The sequence below is a fragment of the Trachinotus anak genome, unplaced genomic scaffold (genome assembly GCF_046630095.1).
Source record: "Trachinotus anak isolate AG129_WGS33_773 ecotype Australia unplaced genomic scaffold, CSIRO_AGI_Tana_v1 ptg000013l, whole genome shotgun sequence".
Classification (NCBI taxonomy): domain Eukaryota; kingdom Metazoa; phylum Chordata; class Actinopteri; order Carangiformes; family Carangidae; genus Trachinotus; species Trachinotus anak.
Window position 1 is genome coordinate 282,285 of NW_027273864.1, and position 16,580 is coordinate 298,864.

A 16,580-nucleotide genomic window follows, 5' to 3' on the forward strand; every position below is an offset into this window, starting at 1 on the left:
CCCTGTCAAAGATTTTACTGGTGTCAGAAAATGTTAAAGCAAAAGTGGAACTGCACATGTGAATAGCATGTGAACATGACAGATCATGTGCAAGGATGGTAAACAATTGACCACCTGGTGGACAACTGCAGATTACATGATGTAATCATTATGGCAGGTATGCTGACTGTATGTGTTCGAGATAATCACATGCAATGTTATCATTGTGCTGTTTCAGTGGCTGCTGTTCACTGGTGTGAAGCTTATGTGTCCATGTGCAGAGTAAATTTAAAATATGTTGACTGCAGAGAAACAGATGAGTGAACCATATGCCCAGCTGTGATGAGAAGTACCACATGGTGCATCTAATCAGTTACTGTATACACTGCTACTGCTGGTGATAAGTTTATACTTTTTCAAAGAGGATATTCTCTACAATACTCACTACACAACTTTTGGTTTAAACTGCAGTTCCCACCTGAAGATCCTGAGGCGTTCCTAGGAACTGATGATATGTATAGTCTCTCCTGTGTGTTCCGGGTCCATCCTGAGGTCTCCCACCAGTTGGACGTTCCCAGAACAGTGAAATTCTTATGACAGAACTAGTGAAGGACTTCTATGTGGTATTAATACCTTTACAGTGAGTAAATGATTTTACTGATACTTTTGGCTCTCTGACATTCTTTATTCCAGACTAAACAGGTAGTTAATTCATTGATAGATTAAACAATAATAGCTACTATCATCTCTGTGTCTTATTGACAAAATGACAGATTTGGAATATGGTGTCTTCATTTAATATTCAACAATAATGATTATAATAACAATAATAACAGTTTAATATATATTAATATTAATAATTTTAGCAGCACCAAGATACATACAAGAAATACTACATACAAGAAATGCAGCACAAAGTGCTTTACAACAAAGAAACCACCTGCACTAAGTGCTTCACATGAAAAGACATGTTGAACATTAATGTAAAATAAGATGGAATATTGATAAGATAATAAAATAAACATTTACCATTAGTTAAAGATAGATTACATAGAATGCGTAAAATCAAGTAAGACATTTTTTTCTGTCACTCTTCTATTTAATGAGGTTGATTGAAGAAGCATCTCTGCACAGCAAAGCCTGTGTTTCAACTTTTCAAGGCGGGGACAGCCTTCACCGTCATGTGTGTTCTTAAACAGTCTTTGAACGTCGCACGTTGTCTGACTGTGAGCCTCAGGAGGGGAGTACAGACTGACTGGGAGGTGTGGACGAGGCCACGCCCCCCTCCCGCCGGTGAAGGTGGCAGCCCGCAGTGAGCGGTCAGGTTCATCCTCGGATACCTCAAGCAGCCCTCACCGCTCCTCAGGTACGAGCCGCTTTGCTTCTCTTAGGACTAGAACGAGTCATTTTGTTGTCGTCTCTAAACTGTTGGGATGAAGCACAGGGAGAAGCCTCATTCTCCCACCCTGAGTTATTGATGTTTAAACTTGAACCATTAGAAACAAACTTTTCCAAACTTTTCCAACATGAACCGTTGTTTAGTTTAATAATCTACCAACTTTATATTTTTAATAGGATAAAACTAACGTCACAGCAGGACTTTCAAAATAATCTATTTCAGCTGGAAACGTGTTTTTTTTGAATGAAGTGCTGCAATAACTGTGACACCAGAGACTAGGTTCACATCCAGGGACCAGTCTGTGGTTTAGACAACAGCAGCTCTTTGGTGCAGCTCAGTGAAGATGGTTGTTTAGGTTAAATGACTGAAGTCACTGTGAACTTTTTATGTATTAAACCAGACCAGGATCTTTCCTGAACCTGAACCAGGATCTGTGAGAGTCTGAACAGAAGCAGAAAACTGTTTGATGATGCTGATGGTGGATACAGGTGGATACTTTACTGTTATGAAAAAGGGACAACTCATGTCCATGTAGGCTAAACAGTTAAATGTCAGCAAAGAACATAGATAATATTTCCGGATGTAGAAACAAAAGAGTGATTCAAGGGTTTCTCTGTGAGTTCCTGCTAAATTCAGAGCGTTATGTGATATATTTTATTTAGCACACAGAGAAGTCAGACATAATGACAGGGTGGTGTTTTCTACATGATGAGAAAGTAGCCTCAGAAAATGTGACAACTTCTTTGAGACAGTAACTTTCATGAATTTTGTCATATATCATATTTTAATTTAGGATGCACTGAAATATTTCTGGAAGGTCAGAGTTCATTTGCCTTTCAGGGCCAGGATTATGAAATGACCCAGTTTCTGTCCTGTCAGGGAATCAGCCACTAATCTGTTCCCACACAAAGAGGGAGGACAGGAGGGGAGAGGGAGGGAGGAAGGACAGGAGGGGAGAGGGAGGGAGGAAGGACAGGAGGGGAGGTGGGGAAGATTAACTAACCACTGCTATTTAGCTGTCTAATCCTCCGTCTTTTTGAGTGTTGTGTAAGTGATAGGTACAAACGGGCTTTAGTCAGTGAGAACTGACCTCAGTCATGGACATGCAACAGTTTATGTAACCAGGACACAAGGAGAAGGTGGGGTGGCACCTTAGATGGTCACAGAACAGGGAAGGGTTAGGGAAGGACCCCCCCTACTCTGCTGCCCACTGTGGTCAGGTCCTGAGTCCACAATCCTGAAGAAAAACAGAAACCATAGGTAAAGTCTCATTTTTTAAAACATATTTTATTTGTTCAGTTAAACTTCACAGGCAACTTCTGTACAATTTATTTACCAGTGTGAGGGCACTGTAAAAACCTTTCATTACATTCTGACAGTGTATGTTCAGATAATCCATAATCCAGTTGTCCATTGGTTATTCAGACAAAGACACAGGATCATTTCAGCCTGTAAATAAACTCACAGGACACAACTCCACACATGACAAGAATAAACGTCTGATGAGGGAAATTATACATTTATTTGATTATGAATCTAATATTTGTCAAACTTAATGTACAGAGTCATGACCTCAGTGTCCACAGTGCTAACACAGCCATGATTGTGGCTGATAACTAACTGATCTGCTACTAATTATTTTTTCATTATTGATAATTTTTTAAAAATCTGATTATCACATATACTGATAAAGGCAAATCACAATTTACCATAAATCAGTCTTTATATATTTATATGGACTCAAATCAATATTAAATTTCAGTGATATTCGTGGAGAGATGCAACAAATCCTCACATCTGAGAAGCTTGAACAAGCAAATGTTTGGTATTTTTACTGGATAAATGACTTAAATTATTAATAGATTATTTAAGATTTACCATCTGCATCCACTACAGAGTAAATAACAAAGAAGATAACCCTGTCTGCGTCCTCCAGAATTAAAAGCATCCTAAGTACAATGTTTTCTATATTGTCCATTTCCTACAAAGAAATGCAGCTTTATAATAATAAAAGGAAAAAAAACTAGAGCCACGTGCAGGTGTATTAGGGTTAATTCTTCTATAAATACCTACTAAAATGTCTGTTTTTACTTTGATGGCCTCTAAAGACACAAAGATTCATCAACATAAAACTGCTTTAGCTCAAATTTAACAGTCAAATTCAGCTGCTGAAGAGAAACCTGCTGTTTCAGCTCATGTAGACAACAGAGAGAGCTCAGGGACACCCAGGCCGAGAGGCCCCGAGCACCAAGGCTGATCCAAATCCAAAACCTGTTGTGACAGTTGACAACATGACACACTGTTTGTTGCTGTATATAACATTCTCAAACACAGTGAGGTGAGCCTGAGGCTGAAACATGTTTATACAGACAGAGATGGGAAAACTGGCGTCATGAGCAGATTCAATGTCTGATGAAACAGATTTTTAAAAATGATTCAGTGCCACAAGACACAGAAATATGCTTTTATTTTCCTCAGCTATGTGAAGTGTCAGGTTTTCTTCAGTGCTATTATTCATGTTAGAAAAGCCTTTCACTCTGACAGAGGACACTCCTTCCATGCTCCATGAAAGGAAACACACAGGAGACTGCTGTCTTGTGACACCATGTCCTTAACCCTATAATGCCAAATGCATCAAATTTGATACAAGCATTTCTGAGACCTATTGCATCACCTTATGGTAAAAACTTCACCCAAACCCTCTTGTATCCAATCTGATACTTGTCTTCCAACCCCTGGTGGATACCTTTATCACTACAACAATTCAGCAAAGCATAGCACAGGTAGGTAGCAACAGATGCATCTATATGAATATATGTCTTTATGTTAGTTAATTAACCGTCTTTGGTATAATTTTCAAAATGTTTAAAAATCAATAAAATGTAAATCACAAAAAAGTTGCATGTGAAGTCGTGCACTGGGGTTAATAAGAGTTTTCCTCAAACTGTGGTGTAATCCACCACTGATTAAGTTATTATTATTAATTTATTATATATATTAATTATTATAATTTAATAATAATAATAATTAAATTAACACATGTTAACATTAAAGCAGGACAATAGATTTTACATAATCAGATTTAGTGAGGGTCAAAGACTGTACTTGTGAAATCATCCCAGGATTTTAAATCAACTTTCCAACTGTAACCTGAGGCATGATGAAATTAAAATGATTTCTGTCGTCTGTGCTTCAGGAGTCTACGGCAACGTCAGAGCCGAAATGGGGCGGAAGGAGATCATCTGCAGCTGGAAGAAGAGCGCCAGTAACATCAAGGACGTCTTTGATTTCAAGGGGAAAATGGGCTCGTAAGTATGACCGCTGAAAATAAAGAGAAAGATGTATGTTCTTGAAACAGCTTTGCAAGTTTTTGGAAAGAGAATTTTATAAAAGTAGCAAATTGCAAAAAAGAAGATCATTAGTTCACCAGTAATTAGGGCAAAACTGTTCACTGGCTTTGAACAAATTTGTAAAGAATCTGGTTTGGTCATTAGAGATTTGATTTGCATTCAGAAGGAAATTTACAAGAACTGTGTCAGTCTGCAAACAGTCCCCTGGTTTGCTGCTGCTTACAGTTTATGGGTTGGTGCTAACGAGACCCACAGCAGATGGAGTTTTCTGATGAGGACGCTCAGGCTGTGGTGAGTACAGGCAAAGTGTTGACTCCCTGACAACAGTTTGTAAATCGCAGCTGATTTCTTTGTCACACTTTTAATGGAAACGTCCTGGAATCAGGACTCAGATACACAGAGCTCAGACAGTCCGGTGTGCTACCACACACAGATGCAGATGCATCAGAAGCAGTGTGGTCACACACAGCAGACTCACACAGTCCAGAACACAACATGGACACAAGTGAAGCTGTAACCTTTGACTCAGCTGTCAGGGAACATGCTCAACTCTAGGTCTGTAGCGTGAATAAATATGTCGTAAATCCTGATGTTACAACAGGGACATTAAATATTTTCAGAGGCCTCAGACCAGACTCTGGCAGACTGTGGTGAACTCCCAGTGACCAGGCTCTCATTGGCATCACCTCCCTGAGAGCTGGTTTTATCAATGGAGCCTCTTACACCATCTGTGTAATCTACTTACAGCTGAACCTGGATCAGTGCAGGACTTTACAGTGTTACAGTCCATTGACGCTGGATTGTCCCATTAACAAAATAACTTTGTCAAACTTTACAAATGTACAAATGTTTATTTCTTTACACAAGCAACTTTGAATAAGTTAAATACTGTTTAAAATTATGATTTAAATCATGAAAATGAAATCAACTCAAAAAGACTGAAACTAATACTGAGGCTCAACTCTCTGACACATTATTTGTATTTGTCGCCCAAAATGTGCAAATGCACTGTTGCGGTCCTTGAAATAAATGTGGTTAAGGTGAGTCTCCTGCCCTGCACTGAAGGAGTTCTTTTCTTTACCAGGATCATTAAGTGTCTTCACTGGTCAGAACGATGAGCTCAGAGCTGCTCTCTGAAAGCTGCTTAAAGCGCTCCCTCTTCAACTGACTGTGAATGAGTCAGGCGCCTCTGTGTGTGTGTGTGTGTGTGTGTGTGTGTGTGTGTGTGTGTGTCTGATGTTCCTGAGCACTGACGTCAGAACAGCAGCGCAGGAACATCCTAGCACCACTTCATTATAGGATTAAAGGTCTAGCTGACTATACTGGTGTATGAGCTGTCCTGAATGTGTATGAAGGCTATGAGCAGGTCCAGGTGTGTGTTCATACAAAAACATGAGACACAGACGTGTTGGAGTTAACACACATGTTACAGATCCATGAGAGTTTGTCTTTGCAGAGGTGTACTCAGTTCATTAAAGTAGTGTATAAGCAGATTTTTTTCATGCCAAGTATTTTTTTTCTTTCAAAAACTTGCTCTTATCTCAAGGTAGAAAACACCAGAGAATCAGCAGCATGTTCACAGGACGGCCACATTCTCCCCTCAACACATTAAAGACTAATTAAAGACAAATTAAAGTTATAAGATTGGCCTCTGTGATGTTCCTGGATCATGAAACTTGATAAATTGATTCCATCAGATCAAATCAAATATGCTCCATGATGAGAATTTTGGATGAAAAGGACAAATTTCCTGCTCTAAAATATGCGTATGTAACCTGTTTATTTGAGCCTCCCTCTTTGGGTTCGAGGCGTTTTGATTCAGTATCTGTGGTACAGATGCTTAACTCAGTGGAAAATGTTTAGCACAATTACTGAGATGAAACTACAATAGAATAACAGAGTAATTAGCACCACACATGTGGAAACATACACACTAAAGCATATAAGGAGGGCACATTATCAGAAACACAACAGTACCTCTTTAAAGCTAGCAGGGGGCAGACAGGCCAACCATGAGCTGGATCACTGGATAACTACCTGGATCCACTGGTGTGAGGATCAAGAGATTAGAACCCGCACATAACCTCTGTAGTTAGAGAAATTCCTGTTCTTCCTTGAAAAATATATCCCTTAAAAGATATGATGTCTGCTTTAGTTAATTTAAAGGGCAGCACTGAAATCAGTGTCTGGGTTGTAAATAACATTTGCAGAGAAATGAAAAGAGAATAAATGTGAGACAGTCACTATTCTGCTACATAGCAACTAACAATCACAGACTTGGAGCTCAATGAGCTGATGTCTGTGAGTCAGCCTTCCTGAGTGAGGGGTGTCGTACTCGATCCAGGTTCTGTACCCGGCCGTTTGCTAAGTTTATCTGAATGAATGATGCTTTACCTGTGTGGGGAGCCCACATCTGTGAGCCAATAGGCAGAGAGGAGGGTCCTCATGCAGGAGGTACATCACCTCCTCTGTGCTTTCCAGAAGATCAGGTGTATCACTTCCTTTTCTGCCACAAAAGTATAAAACCAAATGAGCCTTTTATATATTTTGCATTTTTAATTTAAGTCCTTTTGGGTCAGATGCAAATTCTGTGTAAAGAAATCTGCTCTAAGTGAAATAAATGCAGCCACTAAGAGGAAAGACTCAGTTATCACCAGGCAGATGTACCTTTACTTTGAGTCGTTTATAAAGATATTTATAACTAACATTAAGTTCATTTTTTCATTCCATTTTTATGGAGAAAGGATCCAGTTTAATGCCGACATTAAAGATTAGTTAATGTGCTGTTAAAGATTCGCTGGTTACATGTTTTTGTATGTTTGTCAGTTAAGTAACTGTACTTTTACCTTTTACCTTTTATCCTCACCAGGAGGTAAAAAATATATTTTATAGTTTCTATAGTTTATAAGGCAGAATGAATTTTATATGGCTAACTTAACTCTTACTTTTCCATTTTGCACCTCATGCAACATCAACCAGGTTGTATTTTTTAGATAATTTAACATAATGCTTTCTTCATACCAATCACAAGAATCTTTAGCTAATTTTTTACCTTTAAATGAACCTTTAATTAAGCTAAAAAGGAGAAGACCACTAATGAAATTATGCATGTCACACCTGGGGACCTATCTCTCTTCTTATTGGCTGGCAGAAGTGGGCTGGGCTCTTGTTCCCTCCATTAACTCTGTGTTGTGTGTCTGTCTGTGTCGTCACTGTGTTGGTGCAGGGGGTCTTTCTCAGAGGTTTATATGGTGAGAGAAAAGACGACAGGGAAACTGTACGCCCTGAAGTGTCTGAAGAAGAAGCACCTCGCTCACACCAACCTGGAGAATGAAATCAATGTGCTGAGAAGGTGAAACACATACACACACATTCATGCAGGTGATTTCCAGTAGCAGAGTTCTGCTCCATGTGAAGTTAACACTCAATCAAATGTGTTGAATTATTCCATTTGAGACATGAAGCAGGACGACAGGCCAGAGGTCACTGAGGTCACAGCACTGACTCCTCACCAGAGACTGTTTATAAACCTGGGTCTGAAAAGTGAAGCCAATGCTGAAGAGCCTTAAAGCTGCATTCTATCTAATGACCATCAGGGGACGACTCCACTGGTTATAAACAGAAGTCTGATTGTATTGAAGTCTATGTGAAAATGTCTCTACTTCTCACTTGATTTATCACCTCAGTAAAGGTTTTCCTGATGAGTTTATGGTCTCAGTCTCTAGTTTCAAGTCTTCTTCAATACAACATGATCTTCATTTTTTACATTATGATCCATTTAGAGGAAAATTGACCATAAAGCAAGGGATGAATTAGGGTGGGGCTACTGTGTGATTGACAGATAGAGTAGAGTAGAGTAGAGTAGAGAAGAGTAGAGCAGGTCAGATCCACCCCGCACTCCTCCTCAGCTCCACCTTCTCCTCCAAATATGGTTTCTTCTGGTTTCAAAAAACCAAGATGGCAAAGACAAATTACAAACTGTGGCTTCAAAACAGCAGCTCACAAACCAGTGGGTGACGTCACAGTGGGTTGACTCTCCCACTCTTTCTCTCTCAGGATAAAACATGAGAATGTGGTGGGACTGGAGGATTTCTATGAGACCCGAACTCACTATTACCTGGTCATGCAGCTGTAAGTAGACTCATTGTTATCGCACATTATGACCATAGTAGAACACAGCTGAGTGTAATCAGATCTGACAGTATCAACAATACTTCATGATACATGTACTTTTTTAAGATTAATATTAAGATTAAGATGTAGAAAATCCTTTATTAGTCCCACAATGGGGGGATTTACAGAGTCGCAGCAGCAAAGTGGACAGTACAAGAAAAACTGCAAGATGTCAGTAACAAAACTTAAAAAGATAAATAATGTGACAGCCTGTCAATGAAGGAGCTGCTCTACTATTAAAATGTTAATGTTACAACAACCCTCACTGGGAGTATCACACACAGCTCCTGTATTGTGCTTGTTCCATGATGTCATTAACCAGCTAACACACAGCTGTCTTCGAAAAAGCTCACATGAAATTTACACTCAGTGAAATATTCAAACCCAAAGTCAATGTTTTTTATGTCTGCACCTTTATTCTAAATGTTCTGTGTATCATTTTACACATTTTCCCAGAATTCAACTTTTGGTTTATTTGGGACCTATTTTCAACAAAGTCTTGAGACCCCTGGAAAGATAGACACGCTGATGACTTCCTTTGTGCGCGTGTATGTTTGTGTGTGTGCAGGGTGTCAGGCGGGGAGTTGTTCGATCGCATTTTAGAAAAAGGGGTTTACACCGAGAAGGACGCGAGCACAGTGATCAAACAGGTACTGCAGGCTGTCAGCTACCTGCACGAAAACAGCATCGTACACAGGGACCTCAAGGTAAGACACACACACACAGACACACGCACACACACACACACACCACAGAGACACAGACACATACACACAAATTAAAAGCTAAAGATGTCATAACAGTGTTTCAGTCGTTCAGATTTGTGTTAAAGTCATGTGTGTCGTCATCAATGTACTGCTCACACACACTTTCCCACCTTTTTTGCCCCCCCCCCTCACACACACACACACACACACACACACACATATCTCTGAGCAGCCTGAGAACCTGCTCTACTACAACAAAGATGAGAACGCTAAGATCATGGTCAGTGACTTTGGTCTGTCGAAGACGCTGGAGCATGGAGTGATGTCCACAGCCTGTGGGACTCCAGGATATGTTGGTGAGTTACTGGGGAGGGGGATACACATAGAGGTCATGCTGCAAATATACTTCAGCTCACAGTGTGGGAAATGCCTTAAATGTCTTTTGTTACAGTGTTTCCCTCCCGACAGAAAACCGTACATTTATATGATGAAACAGATTTTTTTCTCTCAAGGGTAAATTTCAGTCCAGTGCGATTTACAAGCTGCATCTGTGCTGATGAGTCAAAGATCATTAGTTACATCATAGTACCAAGTACTGATAATTAGAGGGAATACATCATATACTATAAACTATTCTGTATGTACAGCTAACATGCACACTGTCACAATGACATGTTGAAGGTCTGTGATTGTCATTTATATTTAAATTGCATCAGAAGCAGCAGAGGAGCCACCAGTGGGATTTATGAACGATGTGATCATGGTGTTACATTTTAGCAAAGGAGCTAAATCCTGACAACAACACAACTGAACTCCGGCTTCGAGATCAACAGTGCATCTAGCAGCAGTAAAAACAGACAGGAGGAGCAGAGCAGCAGAGGGGGTTCAGAACCACAGCTCCCAGTACAGGTCCCAGTGATACCAGTTTTACTGATGCACTGAACCCTGACCTCTCACTCTCTACAGCTGCATCATCACTGTAAATATGATCCATTTGAACAGAGCTTATTCTTCCTCTGTCTGCTGTGTCTCCTCCTGCAGCCCCTGAAGTTTTGGCCCAGAAACCCTACAGCAAAACGGTGGACTGCTGGTCCATTGGAGTTATCACCTACATCCTGTGAGTGCACATCTGCTCATTATACACAGCTCATTATAGGACAGTCATCACAGACTGAGAGGATCGATTAGCTCTGGAGGTTTTTCTCCACTGTAAACTTACACTAACTTCAATATCAGAAACACGTGTCACCTGCTGAACATATGCAACAGAGGTTATCCAGTAAATCATTATTGTTCCATCAGCCTCAGTGAGTATTTCTGTGGAGATGACTCCCACCAGATCAGTGAAACCAGACTTAAATCTTATTGAGAACATTTAGTTGCTGTAGCCAGGAACTAAGGAGGAGTTGATCCAACATGTCGATGGTAAGAGATTCTCAGGAGGCAGACATGAAGGCACTGGCTGAGTGGGCTGTGTGTTGCAGGCTCAGCGGCTACCCCCCGTTCTTCGAAGAGAACGAAACTCGTCTGTTCTCAAAGATCATGAGGGCTGAGTACGCCTTTCATTCACCGTTCTGGGATGACATCTCTGAGTCAGGTATGAAAAAGATCCCTGCTCTTCCTCTGTTACAGTAAATTTAGTTTTGTACATTACTTTGACACCGTTAAGCTAAACGACTGACCTACATCACAAAAGTAAGATTTGATTTGAAATTTGAATTAGCCTCTGTTCCTCTCATCTTTGACTGGTGTTGAATCGTGTGTTTTTTGTGGGATAAAATGAACACAGTGTTCTCCCGGCTCAGAGTAGTGTCTGCAGCTGTAACCTTCTCCAGTTTGAGGGTGAGCAGCAGCCTGTGTGTTACCTGACAGGTGAAAGTCTACTAATCACCGCTCTGAATGCACTGATGAACGCAGCCTAATCCGTGACCTGTTTTTATTAGCTCCTTCCTCCTGTCTCTGGATTTTAGCAGCTGGAGTTTAGAGAAATCTTAGGGACTGAATCGAACTGAAGTTGCTGGTGGACGGTGGCTGATTGGGGACAATAAAAATAATTTTTAAAAGTGAGAGGTAAACTACCACCTCAATTCTGAGCTCCGTAGTCATCTATGAGATTAATGTTTAAGCAACTAGTTCATGAAAATGCATTTTGAACCATTCAAAAGGAAATGTTGAAGCACAGGATAAGTTCAGAAAACATCTGGAGCTGCATTTTCCCTGTAAAGTCTTCACTCTGTTTTCATGAATGTGACAGAAATAGTGTCATTACTGTGGTTGACTCCAGAGTTAGCTAAGAATGGGCCAGGATTTGTTCATAAAACCTTAGAGCTTAACCTGAAATAGAGCAGCATGCTCAGTGACATCACCTCCTGAGCGCAGCTATAGTGGTTTGACCTGTTTGGATCAGGTCAGTTTTAAGTACTCTAAGAACTAACTTCTCATCTCCCTCAGGGATTAAATTAGCCAGCATTAAGAGACATGTCAACCGTCCTCCTAACCCACTGAAAAAACATCAAGTTCTCTCTGTGAAGGACGGAGTCTGCTTTCATCCACATGTTTTATGTCCAGCTTGAATTACAGCAGGAAACAAACCTGAATGGAAATAAAATAAAAGCTTAAATACTGACAGAGAAAAGAAATTCAAATTGATATTTAGAAGATAAAAAGCACATTACGTAGCAGGACCTTATTTCTCTTCTTGTCTTATTTTCATTTGTGTAGCTGCAGCATCACTGTCAGAGTTCCTTCACTCCAACAGAGAGAAAAGAACATAGAGGCAGACATGACCAGAAACACTGGGGCAGTGAAAACAAATCATTTAAAAAAAATAACAGACACTGTACACACTGTGTTTTATGAAAGTGTCTGTATGGATCTTATCAGTGGTGTAGTGCAGGTCACTCTCTTTTAAATCACCTCTGATCAGCATCATTCAGTTGTTCGCTGCAAGTCACATTTTGTTTCCTAGGTCGGTGATGATACGACCCGCCTACTGTGTCTCTGATTGGCTAACACTCGTTCCCTTCATTGGTTGTGTAGATTGTTTAGGCATGAGGAGTGATGATTGGTTAAGAACTTACTGGCCCATATACTACCTGCACAGTGAGAGAGTCGTGCAGTTTCCACATGTGGATGGACTAAAGAAAAAGGAACAGTTCACTCACACTGCATGATGATGTGGTTGTCTCACCCTCTCGTCTGGGGTCAGTGAATCTGCGTCTCCTCGGTGGTTAATGTTAATTTCATGATGATCATCCCTCCCTGAGGTCAAACAGCAGAGGTTAAGTGACAATGTTCAAATGCTACCGGTCTATTTCTGGGTGAACTGAATATGAAAGAGGAGTGTTGCGTAGCATTAATGAAGCGTAAACCCACTACACCACTGGATCTTACTGAATGAGTTTCTAATTTTTAACTTGTGTGCTGCTGTAGTGGCTTCGCTCCAATAAACACAAATAGGTTGAATAAAATTTGCCCGTGCTTCTTATTATCTGCTCTAGAAAAAGACCTACCATCTTCCTTCAGGGTCCCACCTTAGACGCCTCAAACCAAGACACAGTGCGCTAATAATGTTCTGTATATACCAGCTGTTATTTAAGGCTCAGCCCCCTTTAAACACAGTGGATGTTATTCTGTCATCATATGACATATGTCATCATATGTCCTTTACACCATTTTTTTAATCCTCTGTCTGTGTGGGAGTGTCTCTGTCTTTCACTCTCATCTGAGCTCCTTTCCTTTCCGATCAATTGATTTAGAGACCATTTTTATCATGGTTTAACAGATGCTTTGGAATAATAAAGTGTAGAGTTGAGACGTGGAAGAGTCTGAAAATTCAAATCAGAACATTCACATGAAAGCAGTGAATGGAAACACACTGAACTGTTACCCAGAGGATTTTTGTGTACAGTGTGTGTAACCTTTGGAGAAAACATGTGTGATGTCAGTGAACATGACCTGATGCATGTTATTGTGTGGCTGCAGCAGGTCAGAGTAGTGATTCCTAACCAGATGTTTACATCTGTCTCAACAGCAAAAGACTTCATCAGAAACATGATGGAGAAAAACCCCACGAAACGCTTCACCACTGAGGAGGCTCTCAGACACCCCTGGTTAGTCCTTTCTCACACACACACACACACACACACACACACACACACACACACACTCACACTCACACTCACACACACACACACACACACACACACACCAGCTTAACTACAGTCTCTGGTTTGACTGCAGGATTGCTGGAGACACAGCTAAAGACTTGGACATTTATCAGTCTGTGTGTGAACAGATGGAGAGAAACTTTGCCAAATCCAAATGGAAGGTGAGTTTGTCGTTATAACAAGTCGACACCAGCAAAATATCCTATTTCAATAAAAACTAATGAGTTCAAGTGAGAGAAAGCCTGTAGCGTTCATGACTCTACTCACGTGTGTCTTTCCAACAGCAAGCCTTCCACGCAGCCTCAGCAATCCATCACATGAAGAAACTGCATCTGTCCCACAGTGAGCCCTCCTCCTCACCCCTCTCCATCCCCAACATCATGGTACAATCCTCCTCCCACAATGATCTGGAGCTGCTGGGACCCCACCACGACGAGGCCCCTGCCCTCGACCCCAACGGGAATCCCGTTCATGCTGCCAATCATCTGTCCTGCAGTAATCCTGAGTCAGGCCGAGGTCTCTGTCCTCCACTGAGAGCCAGTCACAGTGTGCCCCGTCACGCTCTCACTGCTGATGAGTCCAGAGAGGGCCACAGCTTTCACTCAGAGCACGACGCTCCTTTCAGGCCATCCAAGAGGTGAGAGCTGCTGCTCTGCTTTAATAAAGTCAGTTTGGCTCATTGGCTCATCATGATATGACATCTCTAAGAATTTAGTGTTATTAACTGTTCTTACTGCTGACTTGGCAAAGTTTATTATCATTGTCTTTATATTTTTAGAGCAGGGGGAAGAGGGTTGTCTCTTCAGCACTTCTCCTCATCTGAGTGAATCTGTTTTTGAAGGATTCATATTTTCTAAGAATGAAAAGAGCACAGAGGAAGAGATATGTTCAAAAGTAAAAGTATACAGCACTGGTTCTCAAAGTGGGGTCTGGGGTCAGGGTCTTTGAGGGGGTTCCTAAGGGTCTCTTGCAAAAAGGGGAGTAATTTATTTTCTCCATATTCCATCTATAAGTAACAATGACAGGATGCCTGTCTATCTTAGTCATGGGTCACCTATAAAACACCGTGGTCTAATTTGTGTCAGTTCCTTGAAGTTTGAGAACCCTTGGTATCGTCTTGGGCTGATATTTGAGAATACTGAATATTGGGATATTTTCAATATTTTTCATAGTATAGATATTTTTAATTCACTTTTGCACAGTCTTCCCTGCTGCCATTGTATATTTAATAAATATTTTATATACATTGTATTATATATATATAGTACTCTATATCGCAATAGTTGGCCTGGACTGTATCAAGATATTACATTTTGTATATCACCCATACCTAATTTTAGACTCTGTACATTTCTTATTTTTGCTGTGACTCCAAAATTCAGATTCTCTGTTTTGACAGAGTGGATTATTAAATTACCTCTCATTGAAAGTCAGCTGTTGTGTTATTTGTCACCATTTTCTCCGTTTTCATTGTTGTGTTATTCTGATGAATCCTGGTTGTGTGATGTGTTGCAGCATGGAAGCTGTGGCTCCGAGTAAGGACCAGCCGCTCCAGTCCGGAGTTTGTTCTGTCATGTGAGTGGCTGGCTGGCCTGAGATGAATGAAGATGACAGTGGCTTCCCTCTCAGTGGAAGGTGTTGACATGTCTGCTGTTCAGCTTTGTCATGTGTGTTGTGGTTCTCTGCTGCAGAAAACACACTTCATCAGCAGACAAACACGTGAATGTGGAGTGACTGTCTGTGAACAAAAATTCAAAAGAGACAAAAGCAGGAATTCATCATTTAGAATTCATATAAAATCTTGTTCTGCTGATGACATTTATTTTCTTAAGACTATAATTATCTATTGTATATTACAACATGTTACTAAATTAAAGAAAAAATGTTTTTTTCAAATAGATTTAGGTGACATATGCAATGTGAAAGCTAATCAATGATTTTTAAATTCTCTGTATGTCATTACTAAGATCATTTAATAATTGCTGTTGGACACTAAAACTAAATCTGGGAGTGTACCTTTAACAGTAGTGTTTGGCGGCAGATTTTTGGACATGTATCATTATCTTTCCATTTATGCTGATTTACACTGATGATGATAAATCCAGGTTCCAGACAGACGCTGCATCTGTTTATGAGATTAAACTTGTCGCATGGCAGTGGAGGCATCGACACAGTAACCCTGTGTTTGCTGTGTCTTCTCCGACATATGCACATAAGCTGCTCTCTTGTAAAGCAACTGAACTTATCAAGTGCCACAAGCTGGTGTAAACACCGGTGACATCATGGATGATTCTGAATTCACACGTGTAGTGACACACAAATGTTTTTTTTTAATTATTATTTTCTCAATAAATGTGTAGTAACTAGTGTCTGTGCTTCTTCTTGTGTTGAATGAAAAGCTGCAGCTACAGCATGCTGGGCTCTGCCATGAAGCTTTAAAGCTCCATCCAGTCTAAAGGCAGATGTCCATGTGTTTGTGATTATAAAGCAGGTCTAGGTTCTATATTAATACTGTGAAAGTATCAAAGCCTCAGTCCACAGAGAAATGCACACAGCCTGTATTCAGAAACTGAGCCTTAAAACCAGCCGTCAGGACTTCTGGAACTTTGTGATGTCACAACAAAGCAGTCACCCCCCCAAGTCCCGCCCACCTGGACCCACATTCCAACCCCACAGGATTTGGTTTCTCTGAATGTTTACCTGAAATTTGCTATATTTTTATTGGATCACTCAGAAAACAGTCAGCCAATCAGAAGAGAGGATCTGAGCCTCTCCTCTGATTGGCTGACTGACCTGTTGTTAA

At 40.5% G+C, this 16,580-nt stretch overlaps 1 protein-coding gene across 1 annotated transcript; it reads left to right on the forward strand.

Moving 5' to 3' along the window:
• Positions 1–285: 285 nt before the first annotated feature.
• LOC139630772 (calcium/calmodulin-dependent protein kinase type 1D-like) lies at positions 286–16,146 on the forward strand. Its single transcript, XM_071494463.1, has 13 exons — positions 286–619; positions 1,179–1,345; positions 4,575–4,686; positions 7,955–8,080; positions 8,785–8,859; positions 9,470–9,608; positions 9,841–9,964; positions 10,650–10,725; positions 11,093–11,205; positions 13,642–13,720; positions 13,851–13,938; positions 14,062–14,414; positions 15,293–16,146. Exons 3-13 carry the CDS (start codon positions 4,601–4,603, stop codon positions 15,354–15,356), a joined length of 1,323 nt encoding a protein of 440 aa, XP_071350564.1. The 5' UTR covers positions 286–619; positions 1,179–1,345; positions 4,575–4,600; the 3' UTR covers positions 15,357–16,146.
• Positions 16,147–16,580: the final 434 nt, after the last annotated feature.